This window comes from Benincasa hispida, chromosome 6, assembly GCF_027475165.1.
Source record: "Benincasa hispida cultivar pf3 chromosome 6, pf3_genome.v1.1, whole genome shotgun sequence".
NCBI classification, from domain to species: domain Eukaryota; kingdom Viridiplantae; phylum Streptophyta; class Magnoliopsida; order Cucurbitales; family Cucurbitaceae; genus Benincasa; species Benincasa hispida.
The window spans coordinates 51,579,718-51,598,877 of record NC_143483.1 but is presented as its reverse complement, the minus strand read 5'-3'; the positions used below and the strand labels follow the sequence as shown (position 1 = coordinate 51,598,877).

The 19,160-nt window shown below is 30.7% G+C and overlaps 1 protein-coding gene across 4 annotated transcripts; it reads left to right on the top strand.

The window, feature by feature from the left end:
- Positions 1 to 2,789: 2,789 nt before the first annotated feature.
- Positions 2,790 to 9,056, top strand: LOC120080276 (cysteine synthase). 4 transcript variants are annotated; one of them, XM_039034898.2, is made up of 11 exons: positions 2,790 to 2,944; positions 3,715 to 3,776; positions 3,883 to 3,992; positions 4,377 to 4,434; positions 4,590 to 4,853; positions 4,933 to 5,070; positions 5,165 to 5,216; positions 5,606 to 5,685; positions 6,537 to 6,596; positions 6,750 to 6,830; positions 7,924 to 9,056. In XM_039034898.2, exons 2-11 carry the CDS (start codon positions 3,735 to 3,737, stop codon positions 8,014 to 8,016), a joined length of 978 nt encoding a protein of 325 aa, XP_038890826.1. In that variant the 5' UTR covers positions 2,790 to 2,944; positions 3,715 to 3,734; the 3' UTR covers positions 8,017 to 9,056. The 4 variants fall into 4 exon arrangements, with proteins under 4 accessions (XP_038890826.1, XP_038890827.1, XP_038890828.1 ...); XM_039034899.2 differs by having other exon boundaries at positions 2,894 to 3,027; XM_039034900.2 differs by lacking the exon at positions 2,790 to 2,944 and adding an exon at positions 3,010 to 3,090.
- Positions 9,057 to 19,160: the final 10,104 nt, after the last annotated feature.

The following is a 19,160-nucleotide window of genomic DNA, read 5'->3' as shown; positions in this document are numbered from 1 at the left end:
TAGATACAAAACGAAGTTCACTGACTACTAATAAAAAATACAATACGAAATTCATAATTTTCAGGAAAATCAACAAAATCATGTCTTTGTAGTAAAAAAAAAAATGGTTGAAGTCAACCTACCGGATCCCATCTTGATTATTGCTTAGGTGACATCTATCAACATTATTAATATAAGAATATGTGCATAGTTTATGCATAGTTTAATACAATGATTGGGTAAATAATGATGGTTTTTTTTTTAATTATTATTAATATACTACAAACATCACCAGCTGTAGTTATGCTCATAACAAAATTATTTTTTTAAAAACATTATTGACTCTATTTTGTTCTAACAATATACTGCCGAAATACCTATTTTGGGATTAAGTGCTGAATATTCTTAAAAAAAAAAAAAAAAAAAAGATAAATAATTATCTATTGAACATTTATTCACCATAATTTTCTTTAAAAAAAAAATTATACCAATATATTATGACATGATATAATCACATCCACAAACAAAATGAAACGATATATCATTTTATAGTATAACTATTTCGATTAAATAATTGTAATATTAAAGATGACATGACTATCTGTTCAAATATATCTCCATTGTTAAATATAGTAATATTTTATATTTATTATTTAGATCTGTATTTAATATATATATATATATATATATATATATATATATATATATATATATATATATATATATATATATATACTCAACCAATTGAAGGACTATTTTGACATCCCACGAAAAACAATACTTTCAGATATATATGATAGTTAACACTCATTCAACGGTCAATCTTCCACCTACCTTATCCCAATTCACCAACTAAATGTTCAAATTTAGAATTTAATTTTAGGCTAAGTTATATAAATTTTAAAAAAATACTCATTTGTTTTAAAAGTTTATATATACCATTAATTTTGAGATTGTTTTCTAGAGTAATCATTAATTTTGAGATTAGAAATTAGATTCTTCCCCTCACACATCATTATTGTTTTTGACAATCTGTAAAAGAAGATTAATTAAATAAAATAGAAGGCTTAAATATTAAAATTCAGATTTTTTAAAAAAAGAATTCATAAGTCAAATACGAGATACAAATGTAATATTTTAATATTATAATATGTATAATTTTAATTACATAAACGTCGTGGAAGTGGGGGAAATAAAGAATTTTTGGCTCTCAGTCTCCATTTTGTGAAGCAATCCCTTTTTTTCCTTGCTTTTTTAATTTGTACGCAAACTCGTTTGCTTTCATTAAGAAAAATAACAAAAAATAATTATGGTCTTCCTGATTTAGTATCTTAGATCATGGAAGAAATGGACAAGATGTTGGATCGGAGTCGGTTCAATTGTTGATGTTATTAAGGCCAAACCAAACCTAAGATTAACTTAGGTGCGTTTCTTTGCAATATACTTTTCATCCATGGTCATCAAGCTAAATTTTAAGAATTAAAATAATTACCTAAGATTAACTTAGGTGCGTTTCCTTTGTAATATATTTTTCATCGATGGTGATCAAGCCAAATTTTGAGAATTAAAAAAATTAATTTTCAAAAAAAGTTGTTTTTGTTTTTTGAATTTGACTAATAATTCGACCATTGTTCTTAAGAAATATGTAAAGTATGATAAGAAATGTTGATGAAATAAACTTAATTTTAAAAGCCAAAAGCAAAAAATAGTTACGGTCTTAGTTACTTGTTTTCAATTTTTGAAAATTAATTCAATTTTCTCTCAATTTCTTTCAATGATTTATATCTTACTTAAGTATAAGAGTTGAAGTCTTAGCTAAATTTTGAAAACTATTTTTAGGCCAATTTGACAACTATTTTGTTTTTTTTTTAAAAAAATAAGCCTATAGACCTTATCTTCTACCTTTAAATTTTTTCATTTGTTATCTACTTTTTACTGATTGTTTAAAAAGCCAAGCCTATATTTTTTCAATTTTGGCTTGATTTTGGAAGAAAGTTGGTAAAAAGTAAATTAAAAAAACAAGAAATATAAAAGGTGAGAGAAATGTTTATAGGCTTAATTTAAAAAAACTAAAAACTGGAAATCAAATGGTTTCCAAACTAGGTTTTATTTTTCTCTTTTTTGTTTTCACTAACATCAATACAAATCCATTGTTTTCAAATATTTTGAGATTTCTTTGTTTTTTCAATGTGAGATCCTCAATCTGCTCTTTGTGGTATCTTTTTGGGTTCACTTTTTTTGGATTAGATTGACTAAAATACCATATTCGATAATATAAGGTTTTATCTCAAAACTAATTGATAATGAGAAGATTAACACATCTATCTTACAGAATATTGCGAGGCCTCTTAGAAATAGGAGTGTTAAAAATGGGACAAAATCGACTAACCGACTGATTTGGTTCAATTTCTTCACAAGATTTGGGATCAATAGTTCAATTGTAGAGAGAACTGATTAATTTAGCTCGGTTTCTGATTCCAAACGTCAAAAAAAAATGTTAGAATCGAACCGAACCGAGTCCGAGTATGTATTTATGCATTTTTATGATTTTATCAGCCCATTGCCATTAGTTATCAACCCTCACCAATTCCAAAAAGTAAAGTATATATAAAAAGTTAAAACCCTAAAACTAAATCACCTCCTCCATCGAATCAGCCCAACCCTCAGCCACTGATGGTTTGCTACCAACCATCTCCGACTCCATTGTCCCAAACCAAGCCTCCATAACCGGACCGGACCGAACCGGCACAGGCCTAACTAGAAGGGTGACCCGAACCATGTGTACTGCTCTGACGGCCCGAAAGCCGCGCAAGGACGGAAATCTCGAAACGTACATCGTCTTAATTTTAAAGGCGGCATCCTATCTTTCCTTGTACACTTATTTATCCTGTTTGTGTATAAAAGTGGAAAAATCAAAGTCCATTTCTTCTGTCCCGTTCTCGGATTCTCAGATAACCTTTTACTGGTGAGAGTTTCGAGCTTGTTTACTTGTCAATTTCATCATCTTTTTGCTGGTTTCTTTCCATTTTCAGGCATATTGTTGTTTGAGTAAGTTTTTTGAATTTGGGCATCAGTTTGCTGTGAAAATCATCAACATTTCCACTGTTTCATGTGATATTGCTTTCTGGGCTGGGTTTCTTTCTTTCTTTTTTTTTTTTTTTTTTTTTCCTGATTTAATTCTCTATGTCTGTTCCTTTTTGTAGAATTTCTTTTGTTTCTGGGATTGGATATCTTTATATTTTCATCAAACCTGTTTTTTCATATGAATTAGGGAATAGATTGGCTGGGGGAAAGAATAAAAGTTCGTTTTTGGAATTTGGTTTTTCTTTTTGTTCATTTTGAGGCTCTAAGACAAAAGTTTTTGAGTGATTTGATTGGACAGATTTCCACCCCCCCCCCCCCCCCCCCGGAAAACGTGCTTTGGCCCGCTGGATTGATATATTTGTTTTGTCTCTGGGTTTCTGTTTGTATATTTGTCTGATTTTTTTCAACTCTTAATCTCTGTCTTAACGTAGAATCAAATATTTTGGTCTGTGTGATCTATTATGGGGAGATTTTCTTGAACATGGAATGATTCCAATTGTGTTTATGCTGTTAATCTCAGTTATTCAAAAATTTAGAACAGTGGGAAGTTCATTACTTTAAATTTCGTGTCAATAACTGTACATTAGGCTGAAACATGTTGTTTGAAGTGCATTTGATTTGACTTTCTGACTTATAGTTATTTTTTTCCAGCTGCATAGTTGTTGCTCAAAATGGTTGATGCAAAGTCCACAATAGCTAAAGATGTTACTGAAGTGAGCCACTGACCTTCCTTCCCTCTTATATCTTTCTTGAATTTCATGGATTGATTTAGCTTTTTTGAACTCATTACATGCATTTTTCATGTCTTATAATTTTCAGCTTATTGGGAACACGCCACTTGTATATCTCAACCGCGTTGTTGATGGCTGCGTGGCTCGGGTTGCTGCCAAGTTGGAGATGATGGAGCCTTGCTCCAGTGTCAAAGATAGGTACTTTTTATTTTTAATTATAGGTTTTTTTGTTCTAAATAATTATAGAAATCCAAAAACTGGCCTTAAAATCAATGCAAGGACATTGATCCTGCATTTTCTTGGCACAGCTGAATGAGAAATCATATTTCATCAAGAAAATAAAATAACATTTCTATTTATTTACTTCTTCCTGTTTCTGTGCAATTGGTTTTTTACTGTTAGATGTAATTCTGATAAATTGTATTAGTTTTTAAGTTATAAAAACAGATGGATCTTTTATATTCATGCTGAATGCTATATCCCATTGCTTTATGTTGTCTAGTTTCCTTCTAGTTGTACTTTTATTAGAATTTGGAATTGTTTGCAACAAGTGTGCTAAGGAAAAACTTTCTTTTCTTTCAGGATTGGATATAGCATGATTTCAGATGCAGAGAAAAAGGGTCTGATCACTCCGGGGGAGGTTAGCAATGACGATTGGTCTTTTTCAAAATCTGATTGGAACTGTGTCCTATATGCACATTCACGTTGCATGGATTTCTTTTGAACCTTTGTTACAGTTTTTTTTTTTGGGGGGGGTGATGGGTTGATTTACCTTTCTTTTTTCCCCTTTCATAGAGTGTCTTGATTGAACCTACCAGTGGTAATACTGGTATAGGCTTGGCCTTCATTGCTGCTGCCAAGGGTTATAGACTTATAATTTGCATGCCTGCATCAATGAGTCTTGAAAGAAGAACCATTCTCCGAGCTTTTGGAGCTGAACTGGTTCTTACAGATCCAGCTCGGGGGATGAAAGGAGCAGTTCAGAAGGCTGAAGAGATAAAAGCAAAAACACATAATTCTTACATCCTTCAGCAATTTGAAAACCCTGCTAACCCAAAGGTATCATATGATTCAATTCGATGTAGAACATGATTTTCTGTTTTAGAGATTTATGTTATATTTTCATTATTTTTTTCAGATCCACTATGAGACCACTGGTCCGGAGATATGGAGGGGCTCGGATGGGAAGGTTGATGCACTTGTCTCTGGTATAGGGACTGGAGGTACAGTGACAGGTGCAGGGAAGTATCTCAAAGAACAAAATCCTAATATTAAGGTTTGCTATTTCTCATCATCTGAACCCTTGAACCGCTGTTAGCTAAGATGAGCCTACCGAATTTCTGATGTGCTTTTTCCCCTCCCATGTTTAGTTATATGGCGTTGAACCTGTTGAAAGTGCAATTCTATCTGGAGGAAAGCCTGGTGAGTCATGACATCCCCCCAGTTTGTGATTGATTTTGATTTATGATATATATGCATGATTAAAAACATTTTTGACAATATATGTATAAGGTAGTATGATATCGTGTTCTTTATGTTTTCCTAGAATTATATTTGCATTTGTAGTCTTGTGGTTACATATGACTATTGCATACAGAATATATTATTTGCTATTCATGAGATTCTTTGAGTTGTGGTATCCTAGTCTCCATCGGTTCTTTCGTTCTCACAATTTTTTCTGATGAAGAAAATTTGTTTCAAGTCCATTTGCACTTCTTAGTCATGAATATCAATTTCCAATCCATAAATCAGTTTTCATGTTACATTTGCCTACCTTGAATGAGTATGTATTCTATATGTGAACACTACAGGTCCACATAAAATCCAAGGAATTGGGGCAGGCTTCATCCCTGGAGTTTTGGATGTCAATTTGCTAGATGAAGTCATTCAAGTAAGCATCAATTTTCTATTAGATTTCTTTCAATAGACGTTGGTAGTGTGTGACAATCTCAAATGATTAGTGACAAGCATTTGCAGACGTAATGCATGGACATTAACTTTGAGTATCATAATTCATTTCAAAGTGACTTTTGAAAATAGTACTTGTCACTAGGGTGTTTTTTTTTTTTTTTTTTTTTTTTTTTAATTTATAAATAATAAAATAAAAACTATTTAATTGATTGATAAAATATCCAAACGTATATAAAAGGAGTACAAATTAAAGCGAATAGAAAAGATGTTTCCAATTTGTAATAAGGGTTGAGAGATTATGATTCTTAATGGCTGGTAAATTTCTACCCCCCAAAAAAAACCATTGAAAATAGCGGATTCTAGGACTTCTTTCAGAGATTTGGTTTTGTCTTGGAAGATTCTAGCATTTATTTCCTCCCAATTCTTCCACAAAACAGCTATGTCGCTAGGAGTTTAATCTCAGGGATTTCAAGTACTCATGAAATAGATGTCTGGTAATGCAGAAATTAGAAAAAGTTTGCATCCCTTTAGGTGAGTTGGATCAATAGACTCAATAGTAAGGGTTGGGATGTTCATAGTCCTTCTCCCTCACGGAAAATAGTAACTACATTTTTTTTACCAACCAGTTTGAGTCAACTTACTGGCACATATTTATCTCATTTTTGTAAAATCAATGAGAGTAACGTCTCTATCCTCAACCTTTGCTCATTATCCATAATTTGTTCATCTGAAAAATGGACAATAAGTTCTCAAATTTCTGCCCCCTGAAGTCCATTGGTCAGACCTTTAAGCACCTCTCATGCATCACTGACTTACTTGAATATTTTGCAGGTATCAAGTGAAGAATCTATTGAAACTGCAAAACTGCTTGCATTGAAAGAAGGTCTACTGGTAGGTTGCTACATAATGGAGATAGGCATCAAAAAGGAATTTCCAATTTTATTTGATTCTATTTTTGAGCAAATCAGGCACAAGATCCGACTGTCAAAGCTTTTTGTTTTTTTTTTTTTTTCTATATGCTATGACAACGTTGTCTACATGTAGGTTGGTATATCATCTGGTGCCGCTGCGGCTGCTGCAATTAAGCTTGCAAAGAGACCAGAAAATGCTGGGAAGCTTATTGTTGTAAGTGCTCCTTTTCATTCTCATGTAGTAGTACCTCATTTGACGTAACACTGCTTAACTTATTTCTATACATTAATTCTTCTGCGTTGGACTAATTCTATAATGAGATAATTCCTGATCATGTACTGCACAGTTTTAGTCATTTGCATCAGTATTCAACAAATCCCATGACAATATATTAATAATTGTTTGAAGAAATAGACGTTGATGACTGGAGAGCAAAAAAAAAAAGAAAAAAAGAAAAAAGAAAAAAGAAAACTATGTTCTAGGTCAAAATATCATTTTGGTTTCTATATTTTGAAGTTTGTTCGATTTTAGTATTGAAACTTTTAGTTGTCCAATTTTAATCCCCGTGCTTTCAATAAATATTAAATTTAGCCCTCAAAGTTATGTTTTAGACGAAATTGGTTAAATAATAATAACCATTCCCATGTAAGGAAATACAATAGTGAATATGTTTTCAATTTTTATAGTAAAAATATTAATGGATAACAAAAAGTTTTTTAAAAATAAACAATAAACTAGCAATGAGGACTAAATTTTAGATTTATTGAAAGTAACTAAAATTGAACAAACTTTAAAGTATAGGGACTAAAATGGTATTTTAATCTTTTTTTTAATTGAAACGCCCTTTCAGTTTCTTTTTCAACACAAATATTGAACAATAATGAGTCTTAAGGAATTACTGGTGATGTGGGGATTCGACTTATTGATGGGTCGTGCATATTTCAAACCTAATACCATGAAGCTATACTCATATGGGGTTTCAGATGATTTTCATTGAAATCGTAGTTAGATTTTCACTAGCTGACAATCAAGCTTTCCATCTCTTAAAGCTTTTCCACTCAAGGTTGGCCTTTGTTCCCTTTTATCTGTTTTAATATTCTCTATGCTTTTGCATGCCAACTAATGAAAGCCTAAAGGTCTCTTTATATATAGAGCCTCAGGCGGCTAACACCCTTAGGTTAGAACAGAAAAGAAAATCATTCAGAATCCAGATAATTGCACGCTATTTTATAGCTTGAATGGATTTCTCCACTTCTCTTTACCAGATCACCATCTGACTAATCTTGCCACTGCAAATTTTAAACAGGCGGTGTTCCCGAGTTTTGGGGAACGATACCTCTCAACCGTGCTGTTCGAGTCTGTGAAACGAGAGACCGAGAATATGGTTTTCGAGCCATGAGAGGTTTTAGATTATATTTTCTTTCTTCAAATGGAGAGCCATCCAGTTGAACATTCCCTGCAAATATCCCATGAGTCAAAGAAAAGAAAGAAAGTGAACTTCAAGTGGTTCTTTTTTAGCTTTCCATGCTTTTGCTTATTCCTGTAGTGATTTGAATAATTTGTTTCTTGAATGGCTTCTTTCATTATGGTTTGCTCAGTTTTAGTGGATAAACATAGATGCAACTGAGAATAAGGTCAGTCTTTCATGTATTCCCTTCTGTTGAATAATGTATTGAATGAGTAGTTTCTGTGAAATTGTTTTGAAACTGAACAAAAAAAAAAAAAAAAAAAAGGACTGATAAGGCCTTTAGATAAACTAGTAAATGGCCGTCTGTTGCTTATGATATATTTATTTTAGGTCTCGATTTTGATGCTTATAAGTTATAAAGACAATGGCTCACTAGAAAAACAAAAATAAAATTTAATTAGGTCCACAGTTTACATATATGAACCTTTGTAGAAAATGACGAAATAACAGACTTAGCTCAATTGAAATAGTCGGATAACCAAAATTTCTTCACAATTAAGAAATACGTGCTTGCGTCTAATTGTCATTTGATTGTCATCTAATTACTATCTGATTGTTGTCTAATTACTTTTTGATTGCTATTTCATACTAATTGTTATCTAATTCCTATCTTGTACTGATTGCTAATGATATTGATATACAATGTTGTTGAATTGTTATTTGATATTGATTGTTATCTAATTGCTATCTATTATATGATTACCTTCTATTTTCTATTATCTTTTATTGATCATCATATGATTACATTGTGTTTACCTCTATTTTTTGTCATATAGTTAGTAGTTTTCGGATTTCATCTGATTATCTTTTGATTCCCTTCTAATTCTACTTCATTTTCTATCACATAGTTAGTAGTTTTTTATTGTCATCTGAAACGTTCTAAATTTTGTCACATAGTTTGTAGTTTATGATATTACCTTATAATTGTCTTTTGATTATCATATGATTATCTTCAATATTGTTTCACATAATAAGTAGTTCTTGTATTGTTCTCTGATTGTCTTTTGGTTATATGATTACATTTTATTTTTTATCACATAAATATTGAAATGATTAAGTCTCGGGGAAAAAAGAGATGTAAATTACATTTTCAATCACCAAGATATATGAGTTTTATTACTTGATCGACATGTATATTCAATATAAACATAGGATGTACTAATCGACGATGAATCTAAATAATAAAAAAAAAGAATCAAGTGATCAGAAATTAACAATGATATCGACGGTTAAGACAAATTGATTGCATTTCTTTGAAGGCCTTCAGAAGGGGGAGTGAGTGTGGGAATTGATTAGAGATTTGCTTAGGGAGTAATTGTGGTCTTGAATTTGGGAGGGTAAAGAGAGAGAGAGGTTCCAATTGTGAATGGTGTTCCACCAAGTGGAAACAGAGGCATTTGGAGTAATGGATTTTAAAGAAGAAAGGGAAGAGAGGAAATCGATGACAATGGCTTTTAGGGAGGGATTGCAATTGCCATGCCAAATGAGATTGATGGATATGTCGCCGGAGAGAAGAGGGCCATTGTGGGAATGGAAGAAGAAAGATGGGTCTCTAGCGGCGGAGATGAAGTAAAAGGAAGAAGAGTAGAAGAAAAGAAGGGAGTAGTCGTTAAAATTCGTCGATTGATTTCAAAGTGCATCTCAAACTCCATTCTGAAGCCAGAATCATCGTTGTCTTCGACAAGAAAGCACTCGGCAATTGTGTCTCGACACTCCAATTTGGTCGGAGCAAAGAGAATCTTGTGATCGTCGGAGAAATCGACGGTCGTTGGGAGAAAGAAGACGGTGAAGAAATCGAAGGCGATGGGGGATCAAAGAAAAATCGAAGGCGGAGAGGAAATCAATGAAAAATCGAAAAAAAACGCACGCCAGAAAAAAGAAAAGAAAATGGATGGAATTGATGCAAGGGCAAAGAAAAGTTGATATTTGAAAAGTTTGCCATATCTGCAAAATGACATATACTAATGGCACGCTTACAAAACTACATTTTGAAATTGGTACCCACGGCAAATTCCCAAAATTTAATTGTATTTTGAAATTATTTATAACTATACTTTCATTTATTTTTGTTTATTTAACTACAAACCTTTCCCAAATTTACGACCTTTCACACTCTTTAAGTAAATTCATTGTTACAAGTGATTATTACTTTAATTATAATTTAAAATGAACTATTTATTTTCGAAGTGAGAATGGTAATACTGATAAGCCTTCTAGCTAGTCGATGAATATCTCAATTCTCAAATTTAATGGAGATTAAGGCATCAATCAATATAGTAATATGAAAAATGAGATTCATTTAAATACGTTTCATAAAATCAGTTAACAATATTTTGTAGATTATGAATAGTTTAAAATAATTTATTTTGATTATAATAATTTAGGGACTTATTAGATATTTTTCAAAGTCTAAATATTAGTTGGCACAAAATTAAAAATTTAATAATCTATTAGAAACTATTTATAGTCCCGTTATAACAATTTAAGGACTAAACTTGTAATTAAAAAAATTTTAATTACTAATATGTTTAACTATATTGATGACTAACTGATAATATTATTTATACCTCTTATTTAAATGAGATATCAAATATATTTATTATATCTTGATATCGTTGTCATATACAACTATATTATATATCAATGAATATATTGACGAATATTTTTATCTTTACATTTAGCAAACTCCTCAACTTAGGTTTTGATCCTCAGCTTGTCATCAACACTTAAGTCAAAGGTTCACATTTATCATAATTCATTCATACTATAACTTCTTATTTTAGAAAATATAAATATTTGTGAGTGAGGACATCATTATATTATATTGATCTCATAATAACAATTTATACACATAATTCAGTTTAGTGTGTTTGTTTTCTGAATCTCTTCCTCTTATTTTTATCTATAGTGAATAAATATTAATCTCTCTTATAATTAGGTTAAAGTAGGTTTTTCCCTGATTAAATATTGAGTTGAAATTTTTTGTACTAGCAAAGAAAAAGAGTTAATTTTTTAATTAAGAAATTAATTAGAAAATCATATAGACCTAAAATCTGCGTAAGTGAATGAAATTAACTTCTAAGTAACGTAATTAAAAGTGATTTAAAAAATATTCTTTCTTAAATCACTTTTCATTAAAAAGGCAGAAAGATTAAAAAAAAAAAAGTGTGATCACTAGTGTGGTAAGTTGTTTGAAAAGCTGAAATGTAATCCTAGTTTTGAAAACGATAAGAAAGAGGGTTGGATTGAAAACTGTAAGAACGAAATGAGTTTTGTATTACCAATCGAACCTAAAAATGACTTAGTTACTCATTGTGCATAAAAGGAATCACATGGATGGATGAGAGATGATAAAGATCGTGATTTATATTAAGAATGAAGTACAAACACATTGTCAATGTCTTAATACAAATTCGAAAGAGAACATAAAAATGGACGAATGAAGTCTGGTTAGAGAAATGAAAGTGTCAAGCCACCAGTCACAATCTTCTGCTTCCTTTAGTTATCGTGTTTAGCTCTCTGCACTTGTGCTAAAGGAGGAGAAATATGGTTTTCTTCCATGTCTTCCTCCTCTTCAAAAACTCAATAATTTTTTTTCTAGCACCGAAGGAAGAAGGAGACCCAAAGAGCCAGAAGGAGAAGAATAAGTTAAGCAAAGAGAATCAAAGTGTGCTAGACTTGAGTTATTTATAGTTTCATTTGATCATCTGTTAGAGCTCTCTGTAATCATTGTCTGACACATTTTACATTTAATTCCATACCCTATTCCATCGCTTTCCTCACGTCATCAGTTCATTGGTTATGATGCATCTCTTTCAAATCAGCTCTCAACTTGCACTTTAACTAGACATATCACCACCCATGCGTTTGTTGTTTTCTTGCAATATACTTCATTTCAACGCACGACTCTGTTTTCATCGCATGGTTGCATTTTTCTGACTTCTTATGCATACAAGTTCTAGCATAAACTTTTATGCTAAGTTTTGATTCTTTTGTTTTCTAATTTTTGCATTTATAGAGATTAAAATTGTAACATTTCAGGATAAATAGTTTTGCAAGTGTTAAACACAATAATGGTTTTTTTGCATCATAAGAAGCCAAACTCCTATCTTGAGCACTATTTGTTGCTTTTGGCTCGAGAAGTAATCATGTAGTTTATTTGGACTTTTGCCTGATAGGTTGTTTATCTTTTTTTTTTTTTTTTAACAAAAATGAATGTTCAATCCTTATACCTGCTTTTTATTTAATTATTTATTTATTAATCTCATTTGTTGTTAAAAAAGAGCTCCCAAACTATTGAATAGAAATGATATAAAATAAATAATCGATTGATTTATTTGATAATGAATTGGTCTTTAAAAAGTACATATTTAAATGAATGAGTCTCTCTTTTAGATATCGCAAGAAAAAAATATACTACATCTTATATGATTATATGAATACGTTTCTTCAAGAGATGCAACGCAATAAACGACGAAAAAGACCTATTTTTACCAATGGTAAAATATTCTTGAACTAAAATATTAATAATAATATATAACAAGAAAGCATTCTTATTTGATTGAGGATCTTCTTTTTATCTGCATTACATACATGAACGACCAAGAAATTTCCCTTTAATTTAGAAGATGTTGTGCAGGATCCTCCCAGTTAAAATTATTTTTATGTGGAGTTTTTCTTTAAATAAAATTATTGATTCATAGTATTAAATATTTTTAAGATCTAATTATTGCAGCTGTTGAAGAGTATAAATAAAGGACTTTATATAATGAAATTATATACACAATATATTAGTATATTTAAACTTATCAATACCTTACCTTCAACATTCAAATTCTCCACTCCCTTAAAATAAGGGTTAGTTTTCAAATATAACAAAATAAACCAAAATATTTACATGATATAGTAAAATTTCATTCTCTATCTCTGATAAATCGCAATAGACTAATATGATATTTTACTATATTTGCACGTATTTTCAGCAGTTTTATCGTTTAAAATAATTTTTCTATTTAAAATAAATGTAAATATTATATTTTTTAAATTTTAAATGTTATTAAAAAAAAAAAAAAAAAAACCCTCTAAATTGACTCTAATTCTGTATAATGGAAAACGTCAAACCAGGCGTGCTCCTACCTCAATTTCGATTCCTTTTTAAATATATATATTTAAAAAATAATAAAATAAAATACATATAAAGTTATAGCTGTTTTTAAATATGAAAAAATAAACCAAAATATTTACAAGATATAGTAAAATTTTAAAATTATCAATCTATCAATATCACAAATAGAAGTCTATCAATATTTATTCTATCATTGATAGTTATAAAATTTTGCTATATTTTAAATTTTGGTTTATTTTTTCATACTAAACCCTAAACCCTAAACCCTAAAGTTATTATTTAAACAATTTTTGCTATTTTTAAAATCACTATGGAACATGCTTTTAATCATTTGATGATATGAACATGATGTTTAAAATAATAAAAATCAAACAATAAATTAATTTTGCATGATTATTAAGATATTTTAGAATAATTTTATATATTTTAGAACAATTCAAAATTACTTACAAATATTAGTTAAACTTACTTGAGTAAATTTATCTGGTCAATGGTACACTATAATAACAACTAATTAATTATATACTCGGTTAGAAACTAAGAATATTATTATTCAAATAAGCCATCCTAAAATTTAATAGTAATAATAACCAACCCTCAAATTTCTAATCATAATAATTAATTGCCCCCCAAATATTTTTAATTAAGTAATTATAATATGATTGATGGTATCAGAAAGTCTGAAGTCTAATTAAATAAGTGATTTCAGAGATATTTCAAAGTGTGATTGATATAATTACAAGCTGGTGGGACAAAAGGGAAAAGGTATTTATGTCAACATCTGTAAATTACTAAGAAAATCAAATGTCACTTGATATTATTATCATAAAAGTGATATTATCATTTATGAAATTACCGAGAAATTTCAATAGAAATAGATAAAAATAACTCTATCAAATTTTTCACTTTTCAAAATCAGCACGTTTTTTAAAAATTCATTAAAATTAGTTTTTCTAGATCCATCTCGAACGAATCGTCCACCGAAATTTAATTTAAAAGATTAACTTTTTCTATTGTTTTAAGTATTCTCGATAAAATCTCGAATAAGATTCTACTATTTTTTTTTCAAATATTATATAATATTTTTAAATGTATTTTAATAGTTCTGTGATTTTTAAAATATTGTAAAAGATCAAATTTTACAAATAAAAAATTAAGATTTTTGAAAACATAAAGAATGTTGGTGTTAATATGCCCAAGATTTCATAAAAAAAAACCCAATTATATAGAATTAGATCAGATTCTTTATATCTCTCAAATCTTACTTAATTTTTAGTTGGTGTTAATCTCCCCAAGATTTCACTGAAAAAGCCCAATTATATAGAATTAGAAATATATCGAGATTCTTTATATCTCTCAAATCTTACTTAATTTTTAGTAAAGTTTGATCAAATTAGGTAAGATTTGATATACAATTTGGAACGATTATATAATATTTAAAAAAAATTGATAGAATATCAGTAACTGGATTTCACCGAAAAACTCAAAACAGTTAGAAAAATAATTTTTTATGTAAATCTCGATAGGTAGATTGGAAAAAATTATTATAACGAATTTTTAAAGAAGATGTTAGTTTTAAAAATGAAGCTACCATTTTCTAGATTTCAAGATTCAGAATCCTGCTAGTTGAGAATATAATAGTTCACTTTTCTTGGTTTCTCTGTTTAAAATATTAAATAAGTTACAGTTTAGTTTTAAATAATAATATTTGATCTTATTTTTTCTATAAATCGAAAGTGAGAAAAAATTAGTACAAAATCAATTTTTTTTATTGGATGGGTCAAATAATAATAACGAACTTTAAGCAATAAATGTCTTAGCATCAACCTGTTTTCAAAATTTATAAAATGAGACTAATATAGGTTAGATTTAATGTGAAAAATTTAGGTTGTTTGGGTAACTATTTAGAGTTTGTTTGGTAACTATTTTATTTATTTGATAATTAAGTTACTATTTTCACTTTTAAATTTTCTTCATTTATTATCTACTTTTCATTAAATGTTTAAAAAACCAAGCCAAATTTTGAGAATTAAAAAAAAAAGTTGTTTTCAAAAGTTTTTTTTAAGGAATTTAGTAGAGAATTCAACCATAAAGATGCAAATTATTGTAAAAAATGTGAATGAAATAGGTTTAATTTTCAAAAACAAAAACAAAAAACCAAATGGTTATCAAACGAGATCTTAGTTTTTTGTTTTTGTTTTTGAAAATTAAGCCTATTTCATCAACATTTCTTACAACAATTTGTATTTTTAGTACAATGGTTGAATTCTTAGTCAAATGCCAAAAATAAAAACAATTTCATACTTTTTTAGTTCTCAAAGTTTGGTTTGATTTTTTAAATCATTGGTAAAAATAGTTAACATGTGAAGAAATTTAGAAGTGGAAGTAGGATCCATAGACTTCATTTTAAAAAACAAAATGGTTATTAAACGAAACCTTAATGATCCAATAATAATAAGGACTAAAATAAAATGATACTAAAAATATATAGAGCTTGCTTACTTTGGATTTATCTCATTTTAGTCACCGTACTTTTAAATGTTGAAATTTAGCTTTCGTAATTTCAATTTTTTTAGTTATTTAAAAGTTAACTTTGATTGAAAATTGGTAAATAATAACAATAGTTTTTAGGCAAGAAAAGACACTTTGTGAGTACCTTGCCAAGAGTTGTAAAAATATTGTTACTGGATATAACTTTTTTAAACAAAATTATCCTGACATTAGTAATCGTTGCCAAGAGTGAACATAACTCAATTGGTATGGAAAATTTGTACGGATGACCTAAAATTGGGTCTAAAATGTCAAATGACCCATTTTTAAAAAATAATGTCAATTGACCTTCTGCTGACATCATCGCCATACCAAATTACGTAAATTGCCCTTACACCGGCCTCACGAGGTAAATCTCGCTCTCGTCTGATTAAACGATCTCGCTCTCGCTTGAAATTCCTTGGTTTGATGTGATTGCTCGTCAGTGTATTGTTGATTTGACAATTTTCACGACGGAAGCCTCAAATCAAATCAATAATACCTAAACATAATATAATGGTGATTTCTTTAAACTCTAAACTCCATTTCAAAAGTGATTACTTCTCTGGTATTCGACGGTGTTTTGTTGAACGGAGATTTTTCAAATGGGGATTTCCAAGACGAGGCTTTCTTAGAAAGGAACAGCTTTTTCATAAAGGTTAATTATTTTGAGCTTGTTTAATTATTTTTTATTTGTTATTTTTGGAAAGGTAACATTACGAAATTTTGTATTGCGAGAGAGTAAGAAAGAGGAAGAGTAAGAGAGAGAGCGAGATTACGAGAGAGAGCGAGATTTTAAGAGTGAGATTTTGAGATAGAGCGAGAGTACACTTTAATTGCTTGTATAATTTAATGACAAACGTTCTCTTGCTTTGTAGAATGATAGAAAAGTGTCTATTTATTCGATTTGGAGGTGATTGGGATGAGAATGAAAGTTCGTATATTGGGGGACAGTTGAAAGGAATCGTTATGCCTCATACATTGAATTACGAAGAACTTAAATCTCGCATTTACAGGGTTACAAAAATCAGTTCTTCAGAGTTTGATCTTATCCTGAAAGTTAAATATAATCTTGAATTTGAAGCCCCTCCACAATACATAATGGATGATGATGATGTTCACTTCCTTCTTTTACGAGAAGAGCTTAGTAGACTTCAGATAGCTGCAACGTTGAAGTCTAAACAGGACGAAAGAGTTGGAATGGGGTTTGGAAATGTGAGTCATGATGATACGACTGTGGACAGACAATACGATGAATCATATCGGTTTCGTTAGGAAGAGGATGATATTCCATTGTCTACCAACACTGTACCATCAACATTCGATTATATGGATTATGGTCCTTTAGTGGATGTGAGTGAGCAACCAGCATGATTGAATAAAATGGATCGTGATCATGGAGATGTGCGTCGTTCTACAGCAGCTTCAGTCGTTCCATCATCTGTGTCTTCAAGTCATAGGACAGAGTTGATTATGCTTGGCATCTCTTCATCTAGGACAGAGGATGTTGAAGTTGGTCAACTATTTTTGAGAAAAAAGGACTTGAAAATGAGATTATCTATTATGTCCATCAACAGAAAATTTTGAATTTAAGGTCAGGAAATCAACCAAATCTCTGTTCACTGTCAAATGCATTGGGGAGACATGTAAGTGGAGCCTTCGTGCAGTCAAAATAGAAGGGTATGATATATTCAAGATCACAAAGTACTGCAGTTCGCACACATGTTCCATTGGAATTTTAAATCACGACCATAGACAAGCAATTGCTACAGTTGTTGGTCAGCTCATTAAAGATAAGTTCACGGGAATAGGACGTATTTATAAACCTTGTCATATCGTTGAGGATATGAGGAGAGATTATGGCGTGAACATGAATTATGATAAAGCATGGTGTGTAAGGGAAGCTGCGTATGATCTCACTAGAGGTATTCTAGAATACTCATACTACATACTACATGCTTATGGAGAAGCGCTAAAAATAGAGAATTTGGGTACAGTCTTTGAGATCGAACTTGAAGATGAAATGCATTTCAAGTATATGTTTATGACATTAGGGCCTTGTATTAGAGGTTTTGCAAGATGTCGGCCTTGTATTATTATTGATGGTCGCACTTGAAAGGAAAATACAAAGGCATCATATTGGTTGCGATCTCTATGGACGGAACAATCAATTATACCCACTGGCATATACAATAGTGGACAATGAAACTGATCGATCATGAAAATGGTTTATGTCAAACTTGAAATGCAGTATCGAAGAACTCGATAATTTGGTATTTGTGTCTGATCGGATGGTATCTATCGGCAATGCTATTCGTGCATTTTTTCCCACAGCATTTCATGGATTGTGCACATGGCATATAGAACAGAATCTAGTTACAAACTTTAAGGATAGCACGGTTGTTGGGATATTTAGAGATGCAGCAAAGTCATTTCGCATGACAGAGTTCCAGACAAAATGGGACGAACTCCGCAATTTTAGAGATGGTGATGTCATGAAATATTTGGAAGACATCGGTCTTCAAAGGTGGGCACGAGTTTACCAAATAGAATGAAGATATGATAACATGACATCCAACAGTGCAGAGTGTTTCAATTCCTTAACTAAAGAGTATCAACTAATGCCCATAGTATACTTGATTGAACTTGTTAGAGGAATGCTCCAATCGTGATTCTACGAACGAAGGAATTACTGGGCATCTCGAACGACATTACACTCTGATTACTGTGAAACCCGATTAACAAGTGAAGCTGATAAGGGCAGACAATATTTGGTGGAGCCTATTGATTGTTATCGGGTACACGTGCGAGACAATCGATTGGACGGTATTGTCAATCTTCATACGAAGGAATGCACGTGTAAGAAATTCGACTCATTTGGTATCCCTTGTTCGCATGCAATTGTTGCTGCCAAGGAAAGAAATATACCCATCCACAGTCTTTGCAGTCGATTTTATACAGTAGACTCTCTAATGACTGCGTATGCGGAGCCTATAAATCCACTTGGCCATATATCTGAATGGAAAAGGCCTTCTGGATACGTAGAAAAGATTATCCTTCCTCCGAAGTTTGTGCCACAAGCTGGACGAAGGAGAGTGAGAAGAATACCATCCAGAGGAGAATTTCGCAGATAAATGAAATGTGGTTGGTGTGGGAATTATGGGCATAACCGCCAAAATAGTACTAAACCACTTACAACCATGCAACGTGTTGAAAATGCCAGAGACCGAGATACAAACACCCCTCATCTAGTTTAGTTATAAATACCCTTGATCATTTTTTCATACGTCATACTTGTAACATACTTCATACTTTCATCTTGTAAACAAAAAACAATAACAAGCTGGAGTATTTATATAATAGCAATCTTCATACTCTCTCAATCTTCATACTCTCTCCATCTTCATACTCTCTCATTCTT

Excerpts from the sequence above, each read along its gene's own strand:
- LOC120080276 (XM_039034898.2), top strand. The coding sequence starts at position 3,735 with ATGGTTGATGCAAAGTCCACAATAGCTAAAGATGTTACTGAA. Across the intron at positions 4,854-4,932 it reads AAAACCCTGCTAACCCAAAG|ATCCACTATGAGACCACTGG; the intron begins GTATCATATGAT and ends TATTTTTTTCAG. Across the intron at positions 6,597-6,749 it reads CATTGAAAGAAGGTCTACTG|GTTGGTATATCATCTGGTGC; the intron begins GTAGGTTGCTAC and ends GTCTACATGTAG.